The 20801-nt window shown below is 36.8% G+C and overlaps 1 protein-coding gene across 2 annotated transcripts in view; it reads left to right on the top strand.

Moving 5' to 3' along the window:
* Positions 1–4020: 4020 nt before the first annotated feature.
* Hacd2 (3-hydroxyacyl-CoA dehydratase 2) overlaps positions 4021–20801 on the top strand; it is a 226783-nt gene continuing 210002 nt past the window's right edge. For both annotated transcript variants that reach the window (XM_090391398.1, XM_090391399.1), the window contains exon 1: positions 4021–4232. In XM_090391398.1, coding sequence (XP_090247524.1) covers positions 4137–4232 — 96 coding nt within the window. In that variant the 5' untranslated portion in view covers positions 4021–4136. The remainder of the gene's footprint in view (positions 4233–20801) is intronic.

Here is a 20801-nt window from a genome sequence, read left to right as displayed (position 1 = left end):
TAAAAAGGTTAAATAATTATTGCAGGTTGATGCTCCTGGATAGATATGACAACAGAGTAACTATAGCAAACGATATAATGAAATTATTTAACGAACACTTCGTGAGTGAATATCATAATGGGTGTGAATGATGATGTGCAACATGTAGAAGGGAATCAAGAATTAGGAGAATTAAAGGTGAAAGAATCAGAAATGATCAACTGTTGCTCGGGTTAGATGTTATTAAGGCTGTGGGAATGGATGACATATCACCGCGTATTTTTAAAGAATGTGCAAAAAAGTTAGCCATGCGTCGTTCTTTATTTAATGAAAGTCTTGCAGTTGAGAAGGTTCCTAAGGAGTGGAAAGAAGGCAAAATAATGCCTTTCCACAAGCATGGTTCGAGAACAGAAGTTTCCGGTTATAGACCAGTCCGTATATCTGCAGTTGTGATCAAAGTGTTATAAAAATAGGTTAGAAATACAATAGAGGATTGGGTTGATGAATAAAAGATTATCTATGGATTTTTGAAGGGCAGAACGTGTTTTAGCAATCTGCTTATGTTTTATAATAAGATGACAAATGTGTTGGATAAGGAGAATCATATACACAGATATTCTTAGACTTTGCAAAAGCATTTGATAGATTACTACATCATAAGTTGCTGTACAAAATGTAGATGATATCAATAGATAGTATATTAGTTAAATAGATCGAAGATTGGCTTTCTGAATAATACCAGCAAACTTGTGTATGATGAACCCGTGTCTCAGAAAAGGAAGGTAAAAGTGGTGTGCCTCAGGATGCCGTTCTTGGGCCTGTACTGCTTAACTCGTTTGTTAATGATATTTCATGTGGATTGACTGCGGATCTTCAGATCTTTTTTGATGATGGAAAGTTAAGTAGAATTATCACAAATAGTGTGAATGTTAATTCTCTGCAGTAAGACTTTCAGCTCGGACAAATGGGTAGGGTTGCAGTTTTAATGTTAATAATGCAAGGTGTTACACTTTGGGATATAGAGATAGAAGGCTATGTGCATCAGAAGCGAATGAGATTCGAGGTCTTGGGGTGATGGTAGACAGTGGACTGAAGTTTCGAAGGCACATTGCATGTGTTGCAAGAACTGCACATCGTATAACCGCTATAATAAAAAGTACATTGCATTGTAGGGATAAGTTGGTGGTAGTGGTTGTAGTGCCTCTATATAAGGCATTGACCAGACCAAATATGGACTATTGTGCTCACATTTGGTCGAGTAGTTTTTATTGTGATCTGGGAAACACTAGAGAAGATCCAAAAACGAATGGCCAAAGTCATATCAGAATTCTGAAGTGATGGTTATGAAAAGCACTTGAGGGAATGTGTATTACAGAGGTTGGTGGATAGAAAATATAGAGGGGATATGATAGAGGCCTTCGAGTTAGTTAACTGATTCTATCAGATTAGCATAGAAGGGATTATAAAAAGAGTGGATGTTAAGAATGAGAGGCCATCCCTGGAAGTTGTATAAAGTTGTAGTAAAGAAGGGTAAGACGAGTAGATTTTTTACGTGGAGAGTGTTGTTATGATGGACTTATTGTTGGGTGAGTGGGACTCCCATGATGAGGTTGTTGATTCCATGAAGGTTCCTAAATAATAATAATGAAAAAAATAATAATTTTGGATTTGTTAAAAAACCCCTATGTAACTCCCATCGTACCTTTATACTTGATGCCTCTCTTATCCTCTCTTCCCCTCATTTCATTTAGTTGATATTCTATTGCTACAAATTTTGTCCTGCCTTATGGTAAACTGTATGAGTTATATCACCATTTTCTTCTTCTTCTTCTTCTTCTTCTTCTTCTTCTTCTTCTTCTTATTATTATTATTATTTTGAGCAGTGTAGTATGGGGGATTTGCCTTGGCCACCTATACATTTGATGCTTTTATGTAGATGTAAACGGCTATAGTGTGAGAGTGTATGTTTTTTTAGTTGACTCACTGAGTGTATGCTGTCTTTATATCTTGGACTACTTTGGTGCTTGGTTTTTCACCGAGGTATGATATAGTTTAGAGATTTTGAGTTGATGGCGAATAAAAGCACTTATCTCATCAAGAATAATAGCAGTAAATCCATTAGAGCAAGTGCTTGATCAGTAGAGTGGAGGCAGTAATCAAATCTTAAAATTCCAGAAATTTATTCCAGTTGGGACATTGTAGTGCCATAGGTTAAGTAAGAGACTGTGATCTTCTCTGAGAGAAGGATTATTTTTGGAAAAAGAAATCTAGGAGAACTAGTTAAGTATTGCTTGAGGGCTTTGAGAGAATGATGCAGATCATCTGGAATTCTTTGGTCAGTGAAAATTTGTATCAGATTATTGTGACAGCGAGTAATTCAGTTTGGTCTGTAAAGTTAGAGAAGGTGAGAATTGAATTGTCAGAATTATTGGAAATTCTAGGACTACCTTTTCTCATATGCCTATGTTATATATTCCTGGACCTAAATTTAGAATGATCCTGAAAGAGAAAATATTCGTTATAAAGTGTTAAAGGAACGAATTATTTTCTGTTCAAGGGATTTTCCTTCAAATAACGTCGAGGACACCTCTCAAAACCTCTGTTTTCTGCTAAGTGATATTAACCGTCGTGTATCAGATTATCTATACTTTTTGGGTAGTTGTTTTTCAAATAGCAATGTAGGGATTTTTTAGAGCATAAGCATAAATATCCCATAGTACAGCGCCAATATTGTACAGCAATCCCTCGATTAGTGCGCCTAATGCGTTCTTTAAAACAGGCGCATTAATCGAAAACGCACTAGTCGAAAATAATAACCTATGGGAAAATGTATAATCAGTTCCTCGAATTTCTTTTTAACCTTAATTTTTTTAATAAAAGAATTAAGGTATGTCTCAGGGCCTAGTTAAAGGAAAACTATGAAGCTGAAAGACAATAAAACATATTCAGAATATAAAGTTTATTATTCTACTGCCCACTCACTCTCCAAAAGCTAGATAGGGTATAAAGGCCTCGCCTACTCCCTATTAGGGAATAAAAGGCGTTAGTTGATTTTTTTTATTCTAATTCTTAGCAAAGAATTGAGCTAAGAATTAGTGTTTGGCGGGCATTTTTTTTTTTTCATAGATCCGATGGTACAGCCCTATTGCCTCTTCTATTCTTCTGCAAATTTTACTGCTTCTCTCTCCATCAGGGTCAGCCTCAAAGCATTGCTGCTTAAAAACTTCGATTGTAGGAAAAATATTTTCAAATTGTTTCTGTGATATCTGTTTCGGCTGACTATCAGTGGTGAAATTTTCTTCAAGTTCTTCGGGATCTTCCAGCTGTGCATCTAAATTTAGCAGGTCGGAAACACTCAATTCTTCAGAACGAGATTTAATTAACTATTTGACGTTATCATTGAAGGGGAGAAGGAATGAAGGACGTACGATTTGGTCGCCAACACGCGATCTCACGTGCTTTATGGATAAAGTTTCTCAACTGTTATACAAGCAAAATAGTTACCACTTTAAAAATTACAATGATCATAAAAGAGAGGTTAACTTTCCGACGAGTAATAATAAACAACTCATCCCAGAAGACGGATTGATTACCCTATTATCGGAATGGATTCTCCTTTTTGTGACATGCGCATAAGTGTCGAAAGGTCTCGAATCTGTGGGCGTACTACAGCAGACGACATAAATTTTGGCGGTAAAAATTTGAAACTTAGTATACATAGTGTATGTGGAAGTAGTGTAGTATGCCATTAAAAATAACTTTGTAAAATGTTTTAAATCGGTAACTAAATTATTTCATTCTGGTGAGTGATTTTTTAAAATAGTTAGCCATAAAAATGTACAGATAGAACATTTTTAAAATCTGTAACATTTATTTTTAAGATGTATATAGGCGCACTAATCGAATTTGGGTATCGAAAAAAAATGACGCAGTAATCGGGGGGCGCATTAATCGAGGGATTACTATATATTTTTATTTTAATGTTTTCTTAATTTTCATGTACTTGTGATGATTGCTACTAGAGGGGAAAATGTTGTTATCATGCTTCTGATATGGAGTGGCTCGTTTATGGGATGTGTGGATGTTTGCTAAGTGTGGTTTAAAAATTATTTCAGTACAGGCAAAATCAAAGAAAGCAAAAGAAATAAATTGAAAACATGTGTGCATCTCGTACACAGTATCTGAGTCCATTTGTTTATTGGTCACAATCTAATGTTAACATCTCCCTAAGAGTTGATCTACGTAATGTTACCGTAAGTAAATTAAAATTCGTGAATATTACAGGATGCATCCTGTATTTTAAAGGAACGTTCTTGTGTTCCCAATCTTTTTTGTACCCTGGTTGTTCAAGTATAAACTACACTATTTACTATCAAGTATACTATTTCTTGTTTTATTAGACCGTCAGATTAGCTACGTTACTTTGTCTTAGGTGTTGGGTTTAGCAAAGCAAAGTAAAAAATTTTGACTCCTTCAGATCGCACAACGGGCAAAACTCCAGTACCTTTCGTTAAAAGAAAAAGGGAAAAAAAAAGAACTTATCCTGATAAATTAGAATTGAGAAGTAAGCATGGAAAGGAAGAGAAATAAAATATCTTGTAGCATTAACGCCGGTCACGAAATCAAAGGAAAAAAGCAAAGTATTTTTCGATTGTGCCCCCCCCCCCCCCTTATCCACTAGGTTATAGATATTAAATAAATGCTATTTTATCAAAGAAAGATTATTAAATTGACATACATGCCATAAAATTGCAGATTTTCATACAAATTTGGTAAAGCAATTAGCTTAATATTTCTAATTTTGATATCAGGTCTCCCATTTTCCTTCATAATGCTTATTATGATGATGATTATTATTATATGGTATCTCCATGGAGTCTGAAGATTCATCGTGGGAGACCCAAAATAAGTGCTATACACACACAAAATCTATCATACCTCCTTGAACTCCCTCATTGTCAGGGAGCTCAACTAATTCTGGCAATCCATTCCAACCACTCACAACTCTCCATGCAAAAAATCTAGTCTGCATATCGCTACCAGCCACACTCTTTACACGTCCATGGATGGCCCTTAGTTCTCTGTTTGTTGTATATTTAAAAATTTCCTTTGCATCAAATTTATGAATCCCCTTTTAATATCTTAAAAGTTTTTATCATGTCCCCTCTTTTCTGCATATCAATTAAACACTGTAACCCACAAACCTTCAGCCTGCCCTCATAGGTTCCACAGACTTGTCACCAGCTTAGTCACTCGTCTCTGAATCTTCTCTACTACCTCTTAGTTCCCAAGAAACACAGGTGACCAAATCTGTGCATAGTAGTCGAGATGCAGCTAAATTGTAGCAATATAAAGAGGGAAGTACTTTCCTGTCTTTACTTGTTAGCATGTTTTTCATCATCCAAGTAATTATTATTATTATTATTAAACAAGACCTCATGGAGTCAAAGACTCATCTAGGAGGTCCTTTTATCTCACACACATCTCATCATACCGGGTCTTAAACACATTCAAACTCCCTGCAGACACCACACTCTCAGGCAAGGCATTCCAATCATTCACAACTCTGCACGAAAAAAACCTGCCTCTCACTCACACCCTCTTTATACAGTTTCCAGGTATGACCTCTGGTTCTCTCCTGATCTCCCACAATTCTCTGTAGAACTTCTCCACCATTGATCCTATAACAACCCCTTACCAACTTGTAGGTCTCTATCATATCTCCCCTCTTCCTTCTCTCCACCAGACTCTGCAAATTACATCTTTTCAATCTTTCCTCATACTCGACATTCCAGAGGTCAGAGACTACCTTAGTCAGTCGCCTTTGAACCCTTTCCAACATCTCTTCATCCTTCTGAAAACCAGGTGACCAAATCTGGGCACAATAGTCCATGTGTGGCCTAATCAAAGCCTTATACAATGGAACAAGAATCTCCCTACTTCTACACGGCAGTGTCCTCCTCATCATTCCCAGAAGTCTTTGTGTTGTCTTCACAATTTTGGCGATGTGTCCCCTAAATTTTAGATCCTTATCCACTATCACTCCCAGATCTCTTATTTCCTCTACTTCCAACAATATATTCTCACCAAGCATAAATTCTGCATCCCATCTTTGTTTTCCAAATTTTAAAACCTTACATTTTGCAACATTGAACTCACATCCCCATTTGCTTGCCCAATCACTTAATTTATTCAAGTCTTCTTGCAAGGCCACAACATCTTCACTACTCTTTATGGTTCGTCCCAACTTTGCATCATCTGCAAACAACTGAATATCTCCATCCAAATCGTCGCCAATATCATTAATATACAAGTTAAATAGTAATGGCCCTAAAACAGATCCCTGAGGCACTCCACTAGTGACTTTCCTTTTCCTGGATATTGCATCCCCATACACAACTTGTTGATACCTATCAGATAGCCAGTTTCCAATCCAATGCACTAATCTAATATCCAACCCCATCTGCTCTAGTTTGACTGTCAACTTATCATGAGGTACTCTATCAAAAGCTTTTGCAAAATCCAAGTATATTACTGTGTATCCTTCTCCTCTGTCCAAGGAAGCAGTCACTTTATTGTAATAAGTAAGTAGATTACTAAAACACGACCTCCCTTTAGCAAATCCATGCTGTCCATCAAAGATTATACCATTGTTGTCAACCCAACTCTGGATCCTAGTTCTCACAAGCTTCTCCAACAACTTAACCACAACACCTGACACACAGATAGGCCTATAGTTTGATGCTTGAGTTCGATCACCTCCTTTATGAAGTGGCACAATCTTGCCCTCCTTCCACTCTTTAGGGACTTGACCAAGTGCAAGACTCGTATTAAAAAAATATGTCAAGGCAGGTGTCAACTCTCTGGCACATTCCTTCAGAATACGTGGTGATATATTATCAAGTCCCACAGCCTTATTTACATCTAGTTTACTCAACTCCCCAAACACCTCTTGCTCACTTACAGTCAGTCTCTCCTCCCCATCATCAACTGCTCTTAATCTCTCCATGAAGTCACATTCACAAGATTGAAAGATCTTTATGAACTGCTCATTAAGTATCTCCACCACACATTCTGCAACAGCTGTCTTTATACCATTTCCTCCAATCAATGTCATCCTTCCATAATCATTCTTTCTTTTGCTGGCTACATATCGAAAGAACTCCCTAGGATTCTTTTTAGCTTCATTAGCTAACTGCTATTCATACCTCTCTTTAGCTACTCTCACCAACCAAGTCACTCTCCTTGCCTGGTCTTTGTAGAACTCATGAAATTGGTTACTTCCACTTCTCTTATGCTGCCTCCACAATGCCCTTTTTCTCTGTATTGCATGCTTAATCTCTTTATTCATCCATCTCACACCTAACTTATTTAACCTTCTCACCCGTGGTATACATTTAGACATTGCATCCACTAAATATTTTTTGAAAATCCCCCAAGCTGCATTGATCTCTTTTCCAGCTAACTCCTCATTCCATGCTACACCTGCAAGCTGTCTCCTGAGCTCTTCATAATCACCCCCCTTGTAGTTCCACATATACCCTTTTTTCACAGGGGTCCTTGCACTGCTGGCAACCACCCAAGTAATCACCTCATGGTCACTTTCACCAATTGGTGGATGATTTGATACCTCATTGATAATTACATCCTCCGATGAGACGACCAAATCCAAGACCCTTAATCCTCTTGTGCCCTCTGTTACATACTGTCTGAGGTAGTTATCCCTCAAAAACTCAAGAAACTCATTTTCTTTACTTCCAGTTGCTATCTCTTCATTCCAGTCTATATTGCCATAATTAAAATCACCCATAATAATCACCCTTTTCTTATTTGCTTGGCTTATTTGACTATACATTTCACTATCACCATCATCCACATTACCAGGTCTATAACAACATCCCACCAAGTATTTGATTCTATTCACCTCTATCTCACACCATACTGCCTTTCTTTAAGCAATTCTTTAAGCTATTTTACCAACTTTTGCAATATATCCTCTGGACTTCAATTCGCTGTCCACCATTATTCCCAAGTTCCTAGTCTCATCAATTTCCTGCAATCCAGTACCATCAATATGATATACCGAATGCAATCTTTTCAACCCAAAGTACATAACCTTACATTTTGCAACATTAAATTGACAATCATTATCCTTTGCCCTCAATGCCAAGTTATTTAATCATCCTGCAGGATATTTACATCACTTAAATCAACTATTGCTCCCTTCAGTTTTGCATCATTACCAAACAACTTATCCCCTCTTAAATCTTTCCTTATATCATTGATATACAAATTAAAGAGTAGAAGCTCTAGTACAGACCTAGTGGAGCCAGTTCTCCACTAGTTCCTCTCATTCTCCTAGATTCTACTCCTCCATATTCCTCTGTCTGTCAACCCTTTGTATCCATGCTACTAGTTTCATATCCATAATCATTTCTTCCAAATTTTGTAATAGTTTTCTATGTGGTATTCTGCCAATTATTATGATTGTTACACCTTCACGGACTTATCATACAAGGGTACTTCACTCTACACAACCTACTAGCTCTACTGTTTAATCTTCTACCAACACACACATGCAATGCTATCTCTACTGCCTACAGTAGATAGTATTGAAAAATATTACAGACAAAAAATAATATTTTTTGTCTGTAAAAATAGCGTGAATTCTATGGTTGATTTCTCTTTGTAGGATTCATTTTCTGAGAGAAAAACCTTGCTGACTTACTTTCAGCTGAAATTGTTCATATAAAGATTCCTCTTGCATGATGAGAATTAAACTCACCTCTTTTCCATTTAAAGGGGGAGAAATGTCCCTTTGTTCTTCCATTTGCTCTATGAAGGTGCTTATTGTAATTCATATAGATGATTAATATCAGTGTAGATAATGTGCACCCTAGTCTGACACCTTATTTAACACCATTTTCCTGTACCTCCTTCAAATTTGACTGCTGATGCACAACTAAAATGTAGATTGTTTGGCCTAAACCCAGCTTGTTCTTCTCCTAATATTTCCTCCATAATTTTACTTAGCCTCTTCTCAAGTATGTATGCATAAATCACATTGAATACTCAGCAGGGAAATTCTTTAATTCTCACATTGTTTTATTTCTCTCTTTATAGATCATCACTTTGAGAGTTCTATTCCAGTCCAAAATTCTAGCTGTTGAAATAATGAGGTAATCGTTGTAGTTAGTCTTAACACCCATAACTCCATTTGTGACTCTTTTCCACCACTATAAAGCTGGATGAGATGGAGATATTTTTCTCTAAGCAATGATCTAAAGTAAATTGTTCATATACTCACCTGAATTACTGATAACTCTCTCCACTTTGTAGAGGTCACCTTTCCTCTCAGTGTCGCAGATCCCAGTTGAATTCGATGGAGTTAGTCTTGTGCAAGTCTTTTCCCACTCCCACAAGTGGTACCACTGTTAATGCAATAAAAGATAAATCTGACCACCTGACATCCTCGTTTCCTCTAATTCCTGTATAGATGAGCAAGGCAAAACACTCCCTACCAAATTAGAATCTAAGTATTATATGCCTACTGTGGTTTTTTCTTACAAAAAGACATAAGAATACTAATCAACTTGGACACTAAAAAGTCTTTTGGTCCTGATGGCACCTCTTCAGTTGTACTTGTGCTACAGAGCTAATGCTTGCCTTGCATCATTTCTACAATCTTCTATAATTAGCACCTGTATTAAGCACAGAAGCAATCATATATGCAGCCTTTAAAAAAAAAAAAAGGAAGTGAGAAGTCTACTGTCAAAACTACCAACCAGTCATCACCTTAATCCTCCAAAATAATGGAGAAAGTTATCAACGGTCAACTTCTCCACTACCTAGAAGTCCACTAGTTAATCAGTGATTACCATTATAGATTCCACTCTTCAAGTGCTGACCTTTTAGCCTACATCACTCACCACTGGACACATGCCATGGAAAGGTTTGGAAAAATGTGTGCTGTTGCGCTTGGCATTTCCAGAGCTTTTGTTGTTCTGATATTGAGGTTTGCTAAGCAATTTGCCTTTCTTTGCCCTTCCTGTTACTCTGTAATTGGTTAGCACTCTCTCTCTCTCTGTTCATCATGTGAATGGCTCCCAGTCTTCAACCTTCACCACTCATGCTGTAGTTCCCAAGTGCTCTATACTCTCAGTCACCACTGATCCAATTCATGTTTGCTGATGATTGTACTCTCCATTCACCCTACACATTTGACATACTATGCCTTGCCCAGACTTCCCAAACTTCAAGATCATCTTTGACCAGTGGTTTTAACAGTGAACTATGTACCATTTTTCAATGAGATAAGGGCTGTCTAGTTACCTTCAATGCCCAAAATGCATTTTTTAATTTCTTTGCAAAAGTGAAGGCATCACTATACTATGATATACACGATTCCGATACTTGCTACATAAGTGAAGTCACGTGATCAAGTGGGCTGAGCTGTTTCACATCACTGTAAGTGACGTCACACATTTGATTGGCATGCACCATGCAGAAGAATAGAAACGAATGCATTGCCATGCAGAACACTATTAATCGTTCTACAGCAAAATTGAAAACATATACAAATTTCAAAAAGGAAACAAACAAAATAAAAACTAAAAAAAAAAAGTAAATTATTACATATTGCACTTATAAAGTAATAATAAAAACAAGTAATCCTATTAATAAAAGCAAGGAAGCAAATTAGAAACAATGTTTCTCTACAGTTATGTCAGAGAAAGGAGCAGAGTAACAAAGAATTGAAAATATACCCCTAGCACCATTGACATCAATGACTGTGACCATGTCACCACACCGACACACAGAACAGGATTCAACATAACTATACTATGATATCCTGAAAGGTTTTCAAACTCTTATTTTCACATAATTTATTATCTAAGTTTTCAGAATGTAAAATATACAAAGCACTGTCACCAAGAAACAAAGATAAGCTGACATTTCAATACCAAAATAAATAGAGGAAGAACATGTAATTACCACAAATCAGCGAGAGTTGGTACATGGTTTAATAATTCAAAAGAAGTTATATTGCATTCTGCATATTCTTCTGTTACTATGTTAGCAATCATTGTAGTCATGTTAGCAAACATCACTAGTCAATGATAAGGATGTCACAGGTAGTATTTCTTCTTGTAGAAAGGTTTATATGCTGGTTCAACATGATTATTAAATATTTAAGGAATTGACAGCGTATATTAGAAATATAAATTAAATCAAACTTTAATATATACTTTCCAGTATTTTGGCAACGTCACATTGCCATCTTCATGGGAGCTTAAGATAAAGACACATGCACCCAAGTACTACACAACAGCAAATGAGGAACGAAGCAAGGAAGCTATTGTTTTCCTAAAGTCTTGATGGTGCCCCCCCCCCCACCCCAGTGGGCTATATTAGGTGTTCTTGGCCTTTGGGCTGAAGTTCTCCTGATGTATGTTTCCCAAATTTGGGACATTCTATTTTAGAATAAGGTGGAAGAAAGTCCCAGTAATACACTGTATCAAGTTCGAATATGAAAGACTATTCATGGAATCAGCCTCAGCCCTTAGGAACATGCCAAACTTCAACAAATTTGGATGCATTAGCCTGCCCCAAATTTGGGAAACATACATCAGGAGAACTTCAGCCTAAAGGCCAAGAACACCTAATATAGCCCGCTAGGGGGCACCATCAGGACTTTAGGAAAACGGTAGCTTCCTTGCTTCGTTTCTCATTTGCTGTTGTGTAGTACTTGCATGCACGTCTATCTTAAATTCTCATGAAGATGCCAGCGTGACGTTGCGGAAATATTGGAAAGTATATATTAAAGTTTGATTTAATTTATATTTCTAGTATACGCTGTCAATTCTTTAAGTATTTAATAATCACATAGTATTTCTTTGCTTAACATCAGATTTATGTAAATGTGCAATACACCATTTCTCTTAGTGTGGAAATATTAGCTGTTATTTCTTACACATTCTTGTGAATACCAACTGAATGTACCACTATGGGTATCGAGGTGAGCATTTCTGTTTAGATAGATATCGATATCATTTCAAAGTTGAACTGACACTGGTTTTACCACCATAATAATCCAAAAATGGAAACCATAGCACTACACAATACACTTCAAATTAATAGAAAACACAAAATGTGGAAAGGGACTGGTGCTTGGTTTTTGTTGGCTGCAGCATTTGTGGTATTTTATTGTTTTTTTCATGTTTTGGGTGTTTTTTTGTGTTGGGGTGGTGATTTGTTCATTTCACTGACTTCAAAGTCAGGTTATAAACATCTCTGGCCTGCAGATCTCAGAGACTAGGATGCACCCCCCCCCCCCACCTCCTATGCGCACAGCGCCATAAGTGCCATCCCAAGGCACTGCCACGCCATTCCCTCACCTGAAGCACCCCACCCACTCCATTTCCACCTGGAAATACCTGCCCACCATGGCTGCCGCCTCCTACAACACACCCTCCTCAACTCAAAAACAGTCCACCCTGTAGACATATTGCCAGAAGTGCTCTCACAGGTGCAATCGACACACCACCACACTGTGCTCACACCCACCCACCCATTTCCACCTGAAAATACCTGCCCACTCTGCCCTTCACTTTCAATAACACGTCTCCATCCACCTGTTTACTACCAGTAAATACCCATGAGCTAACTTTAAAAAAAAAAAAAAAAGCACTCTGTTTGCCACAACCTCAAATATCCCCCCCCCCCATGTCCACCACTTCATAAAATATACACCCTTCTCCCACAATTTGCCAACTCGGATGTCCTCTACACACCACCACATTGATCATGAAGACTAAACTCCTTAATATAACATGAACAGACATAATAATAACAAACCATTCATCGCAAAGAAGACGTCAGTAAAAATATTTTAACAATATTTTTATATTTTATAAAAATTTATTATATTTTTATAAAATATAATAAATCTAATAAATAATATAACATATTTAATATTTTATTTTATATGTTTTATAATATATTTTATAATTTTTTATGACAACCCAGTAACTACAAAAACCACACTAATGAAAAGGAAGAAAAGTATAACTTGCTAAAATTGTGATTCTTATTCTTCTGCTCAGCAGGTCACTATGATGACATCGCATTTGATGACATGAGATCATATTGCTTACCAGGTCATGTTGACATCACTTATGTAGGGAGTATCCGAGAGAGGGCTGGCATAATAAATTTAGACCAAGCAATCTCAGCTCACCTTCAAATGTATTACCATCATGTTTCTGTATGGACTGGTATTTACTCCCTCCCTCTCTTGGCATAAACACATTACAGTAGCTTCTCTAGCATCTGAAAACTGAGGCATGGTCTTTCACTCAAGATGCTGTTCTTCACCCATTCAGCTATTAACGCTATACAAATCAGAAATCTGCCCATCCTTAGAATACTACTTGCTTGTTTGAGGTTGTGCACCAAACTTCCCAAAAAATTCTCGATGCTATTCAGAAGAGAGCAGTCTGACTCGGATGCTCTCTCCCTTACACTCACTCCACCCTCTATTTTGCAGATGCTTACCATTACTGCCTGTAGCTCTTCAAGAATAATGTCAATAAACTTCTTCCTTCTCACTCCTCACCTGCACTACACTCGGCACTGATGTACTTATAGGTTTTTCAGTGCCTCGTAAAAAATAAAATAAAATTTGAAGTTTGGATGATTGAGAAATCACAGTTGTTCAGTTATTTTATTTGGCATATCGGATGTTTTTAAGTACCTAAGTAAAATATCACATATGTTGGTTATATTCATCATGATATTTAAAATTTCTACGTTCTAAATATTCTCATTGTTTACTGTTTGTCAGTTGTGCACTTAGCGTTTTGACAACCAATTTAATCTGCTTTCAGAGCAGTTTATCCTTTGCACAGACAAACACGAGTTTCTGCGTAGGAAAGCCTGTCACCTCTCTTAGACTAGAGAACTCATTTTCAATTAAAAAGCCAGTATAAATATGTCATTAATCTTAAACCTGTTTTTCCAACCACATTTCTGTTGTATTTCAGACTACTCTGCAGAGGCACTCTGTTTATGTAAATAAGAGAAATATTAATAACCTCTGCTAATGTTTCACATGTGTAACTTGCACTAATATTTCACTTACATTTTTAAACATATAATAAATAATTATGTAACTGTCTCTAATATAAAGAGTGTGGCAGTGTTTTTTCTCATTACCATTAAAAACTATAAAACAACAGATTTACAGTGTTTTCTTTCGTTATATGGTAATCAATATTTGTTATGTGAAAATTATGGAGGCAGCTGTCTTGTTGGAATAATTACTTTAAATGAAAATAACCACTCAGTGTTTCAGCTTTTATACGCAAACATACTGGAACAGAAGCTATTTAATGATTCACTATAGTATTCTTCAGCATTACTATTTTGCTGAAGAATACTGTAGTGAATCATTACTAAATTATTAATGCTGTTTGAGTTATTACTCCAACATGCTAGTTGTCTCCATAACTTTTACATAATGAACGAGTTTACAAACCATCCTAACTACTGGTGGATTAAAAGATGTAATATTGTTATATGAAGGGCAAGCAGTTTTTTTTTTTTTTTAATCATTTTAGTGTTACCATGATCTTATACCCTTGTGATCATTCTAGAATGATGAGAAATTGCATAGCTTTGTTATATTGTTATTATTATCATTATTATGGGCATCTCCATGGATTCATGAGATTCATCACAGGAGGATCCATGCTGATCATTATTTCCACCATATCTATCGTACCTCTCCTTAAATTCATTCACTATCAGAGCACTCATAGCCATCTCCAGAAAGCTATTTCAGTTATCAACCACTCTCCAATCAAAAACTCTAACCACACTTTTACACAACTTCCACAGATAACCCCCCAGTTCTCTCCCTACTTATCATGTATTGAATAATACAATTGAATTCTTTGTGTCATATGGAATCCTATTAATGACTTATAAGAATCTAGCATATCCTCTATTTTCTGCTTGTCAGCCATCTTCTCATCCCCAAGTAACCCAGTGACTAAATCTGTGCACATTAGTCAAGGTCACATGATAAAGAGCATATCATAAGGAGGGATAATAATTTCCTCATCTCAACTCTACCATCACCTCCAAATCCTTAGCATTAATTTCCTTCAATACATGAATGAAATACACAGTATGTAATCTTTTCATCCAAAAGTGCATAATCTTACATTTTGCCACATTAAACTGTACAACCATTATGCTTAGTCCACTGCCAGTTTAGTTAAATCATCATGCAGTATCTCTATATCACATTTATTAACTATATCCCTCTCTAGTTTGGCATAATTAGCAAGAGCAACTGAATACTCCCCTTAAATCATCCACTATATCATCGGTTTCCAACCGGTGGTATGCGCTTGGCCATTTAGGGGTACACAAAAAATAATCAGTAATGGTGGAAAAACAAGCAAAGTAAACTATTTTACATTAAGATAGGCACGGAACAAAAGTGTCAGTATTTAAAAACAAGGGGGACAATTAATAGAAATGGATTTAAAAGGGGTACACAAGTGGAAAAAGATTGGGAACCACTACACTATATCATTAATATATAAATTAAACTGTAGTGGTCCTAGTACAGAGCCCTGAGGCACTTCACTAGTCACCCTCATTCTCCTGGCGGCTTCTTCACTACTCTCATGATTATGGGTCAGCCTCCCCCTCATTTATGGCACTAGCTTATCCATTCCTGTTTAATCCAATTTCTGTAATAATACTTTTCCATGCGGCATTCTATCAAATGCCTTTGCAGAATCCAGCAGTATCATGATATACGCACCCCCCCCCCACCCCATTATCCAACTCAGCTGTGACTGTTATACGAGGGTGATCTGAAAAGTTCTCGGCCTAACAATGAAAAAACGAATTTATAATTTCAAATTTATAAATTTTGAAATTATAAATTTTTCCACATAATCTCCCTTAAGACTAATACATTTATTCCAATGATGCTCCAGTGCCATTATCCTATCCCTGTAATGGTTCTCAGTAAGATTTTCAAAATACTCTTCTACATCTACAATCATATCTTGATTCGAAGAAAGACGCTGACCAGCGAGGAAGAGTTTTAGTTTTGAGAAGAGATAGAAGTCAGAGGGAGCCAAGTCTGGGGAATAGGGTGAATGTTCCAAAAATTCATAGTGCAGATCCCTTAATTTTCCCATTGCCAAAACACTTTTGTGGGTAGGTGCACATTGTCCTGATGAAATGTGATTTTTTTCTTCTTCAAATCGGGTCTTTTCTTGAATTTTTTCATCTAGTCTGGTTAAAAGATCGGAATAATATTCCCTGGTTGTTGTTTAACCCTTTTCAAGATAATAAACAAAATGCCTTTAGCATCCCAAAACATCAATGCCATGACCTTTCCTGCTTGAACCGACTTTGTCTTCTTTGGCACTGAACAACTGGATTCTGGTGTGTAATGGTGAATCCAAGTCTCATCCATAGTAATAAATTGATGCACAAAATCAGTTTTATTCTTGTTAAAAGCTCCAAGCGCTTCAGAGTTTTTCATGCGAGTGTGTTTTTGATCTGCTGTGAGCAAGTGCAGAACCCATCTTGTGCTAAGCTTTTTGATATGCAATTCTTCATGCAAAATATATCCAACACGTTTTTTTGAAATGCCTGTAGTCTCAGCAATTTCATGCACTTTGATTTGCTGGTGATCCAATACCATGTCGTGCACTTGATTAGTGATTTCTGGTGGTGTTACACTTTTTGTATGTCCTTCACTTGGATCATCTTCAAGGCTGGTATGGCCATGTTTAAACTCGGCAGGCCATTTCTACTCAAATATCACTAATCTTTCCTGGATAGAAAAGATTGTCAATCAAAATTTTCAATCAAAATTGAAACTTTTTGAATTGTTGATCATGAATGTATTATGTGATTGCACTTATTGTAATATATTATCAATAGTAGCTAGCTCAGAAAAAACAGTTTAGGCTATCAGTTTTTTTTTTTTTTTAGAAGCATAATCTTGTGTTTTGGCATTATTTAGCATTATGCAAAATAATGCTATGCTTACTTGTTAAATGTTTATCATTATCGATATGTTTCATCTTTAATTGATATTTATGGTTAAACATTTAATGCATTGATCTGAGTTTGCTACTGCTTTGAAAAATTCCTAAATTTTTGATTTCTTTGGCATATTTAATTTTATTTATTTTTCTTTTTTGAACTTTATAAATTATGACATTCTTCAAAGTAGAATATGCCGACTGGAAGAACAAACGTTGTAACCACAAGCTGCCATTACACATTTATGCTAATTTGTGCAAAATTAAGTTTATATACATATTATATATATTAGCTTAATTTTTTACCTTTGATTTTAAATTTCAAGAAATTTTTTATGGACTGAATGTTAGTTCTTTAATAGGTTCTTTTTGAATTGTCCATCATGAATGTATTTTAATACATTCATGATATATAGAAAGCAAAATAAGAATAGATATTTTCTAAATCCAAATTCAGTATTATGTGTAGTGTTATAATTGTAGATATGACACTGAACAGAGCATTATTTGCAAACAAGAAGTACAAGGTAGGAAAAATGGAAAAAATTAAATTTTTATGATTTTAACATGTACAAAATTTGGATTCAGGCTTGTGTATTTTAGATTGAATGTTAATTCCAAGTAAGAATTAAAGGTCTGCTGAAAAACCCTAATGTACCTATCTTGAATTCTGCAAATGTTGAGTTGGAGTTTGTTCCAGCAGCTGAGTTCATGCTATTTGTGATAGTTTCCTGATGAAAACAGCAGGAGCTTTGTTTAACTAGACAGTGCTCCAGCTGGCATGAAATTCCATCATGTTGTACTATGATTGTTGTTTTGATTTCAGCCAATAAGAATACAAATTGATTTACTGAATCTCAAATTTTGAGCCCATCCTGATTTGTTCGATATTTAGGTATATAGCTAATCCCCATGAGAAAATGGGGATTAGCTATATATATTCTGATCTAATGTCCAATCCCCATGAGAAAATGGGGATTGGACATTAGATCAGAAGCATAGGTCAGTTTTTCCCATTCCTTAAAAAACTGTGGTGGTATCCTCCCAGTTATTTGTCTTCGACTCTTAATTAAGGGATGTATGATTGAGACATAAATTGATGAGGGGATTATCGTATTAATGCTGAGGAAATTTTTCATAGGATTATTATTATTATGTGATCCCTCCAAGGAGTCCAAAGACACATCAAGGGAGGGTACCTACTCTACAGCTCTCTGTCTTCACCACTCAATCCATCAACTACAACGAACCGCAACTACCATCATCATCTACACCAACGCTATCTACTGCCCACCACCACCACCAGTATTTTCACAGACAATCGCAAACATCCATGCCCACAGCAGGATTCGAACCTGCAGCCTTTTGGCCGCAGAGCGGATATGCTAACCGCTCAGCCAACCAGGCCAGCAAATGGGAGATGGGAGATGATGAAGAATAATAGGATATCCTCCTGGAAGTTGTATAAGGAGGTGTGGGGAAAATGAGTGAAAAAGCAGGGTTTTTGTTCGGTGATCAAAATACATCATCTAAGTGTGTTGAGGGAATGGTGAATGAGTTTAAGGCACTGTTCAGCGATCCCATGTGCAATATTGGGGATTTCCACTAATGAGCAGCATTTTGGGCTCCATGAAGATCTACTTATGCCTGCTATTTTAGATCCAGTTGTCACTGTCATTGCCACAGGCATTACTCTCTATTACAATATTTTTTTGTTTGAAACTGGAATTCTGTGGCATTGATAGTGATGTGAAAACTGGATCCAAAATTGCTGATAGAAGAGGATGAATAGATAAGAACAGAGTAATGTATTCACTAGTAAATCATGAAATATCATTTCTTTCTTAGTACCTTTGCCTTTTAAATATACTACTGTCTGGTACTGAGTAGCTGAATTAAATTAGTCTGTTTAATTTGGGGAGGGGATAAAATAAAATTATTATTATTATTATCCCAAGACCTCATGGAGTCAAAGACTCATCTGGGAGGTCCTTTTATCACACACACACATCTCATCATACCCTGTCTTAAACACACTCAAACTCCCTGCAGACACCACACTCTCAGGTACGGCATTCCAATCATTCACAACTCTGCACGAAAAAACCTGCCTCTCACTCCCCTACTCACACCCTCTTTATACAGTTTCCAGGGATGACCTCTGGTTCTCTCTCCTGAACTCCCACTATTCTCTGTAGAACTTCTCCACCATTGATCCTATAACAACTCCTTACCAACTTGTAGGTCTCTATCATATCTCCCCCTCCTCCTCCTGTCCACCAGACTCTGCAAATTGCATCTTCTCAATCTTTCCTCATACTCGACATTCCAGAGGTCAGAAACTACCTTGGACCTTTCCAACATCTCTTTTCATCCTTCTGAAAACCTGTGACCAAATCTGGGCACAATAGTCCATGTGTGGCCTAATCAAAGTCTTATACAATGGAACAAGTATCTCCCTACTTCTACACGTTAGTGTCCTCCGCATCATTCCCAGAAGCCTTTGTGCTGTCTTCGCAATTTTGGCGACGTGTCCCCTAAATTTTACATCCTTATCCACTATCACCCCCAGATCTCTTATTTCCTCTATCTCCAACAATATATTCTCACCAAGCTTAAATTCTGCATCCCATCTTTGTTTTCCAAATTTTAAAACCTTACATTTTGCAACATTGAACTCACATCCCCATTTTCGTGCCCAATCACTCAATTTATTCAAGTCTTCTTGCAAGGCCACAACATCTTCACTACTCTTTATGGTTCGTCCCAACTTTGTATCATCTGCAAACAACTGAATATCTCCATCCAAATCTTCACCAATATCATCGATATACAAGTTAAACAGTAATGGCCTTAAAACAGATTCCTGAGGCACTCCACTAGTGACTTTCCTTTTCCTGGATATTGCACACTCCCCATACACAACTTGTTGATACCTATCAGATAGCCATTCTCCAATCCAATGCACTAATCTAATATCCAACCCCATCTGCTCTAGTTTGACTGTCAACTTATCATGAGGTACTCTATCAAAAGCCTTTGCGAAATCCAAGTATATTACTGTGTATCCTTCTCCTCTGTCCAAGGAAGCGGTCACTTTATTGTAATAAGTAAGTAGATTACAAAAACATGACCTCCTTTTAGCAAATCCATGTTGTTCATCAAAGATAATACCCTTGTTGTCAACCCAGCTCTGGATCCTAGGTCTCACAAGCTTCTCCAGCAACTTAACCACAACACCTGACACACAGATAGGCCTATTGTTAGATGCTTGAGTTCGATCACCTCCTTTATGAAGCGGCACAATCTTGCCCTCCTTCCACTCCTTAGGAACTTGACCAAGTGCAAGACTTGTATTAAAAAATATGTCAAGGCAGGTGTCAACTCCCTGGCACATTCCTTCAGCATACGCAGTGATATATTATCAAGTCCCACAGCCTTATTTACATCTAGTTTACTCAACTCCCCAAACACCTCTTGCTCACTTACAGTCAGTCTCTCCTCCCCATCATCAACTGCTCTCAATCTCTCCACGAAGTCACATCCACAAGATTGAAAGATCTTTATGAACTGCTCATTAAGTATCTCCACCACACATTCTGCAACAGCTGTCTTTTACCATTTTCTCCAATCAATGTCATCCTTCCATAATCATTCTTTCTTTTGCTGGCTACATATCGAAGAACTCCCTAGGATTCTTTTTGGCTTCATTAGCTAACTGCTATTCATACCTCTCTT

This window comes from Typopeltis vanoorti, chromosome 4 (assembly GCF_054136105.1).
Source record: "Typopeltis vanoorti isolate ZY-2024b chromosome 4, IOZ_Tvanoo_1.0, whole genome shotgun sequence".
Lineage (NCBI taxonomy): Eukaryota > Metazoa > Arthropoda > Arachnida > Uropygi > Thelyphonidae > Typopeltis > Typopeltis vanoorti.
This window is presented reverse-complemented; position numbering and strand designations above follow the sequence as displayed.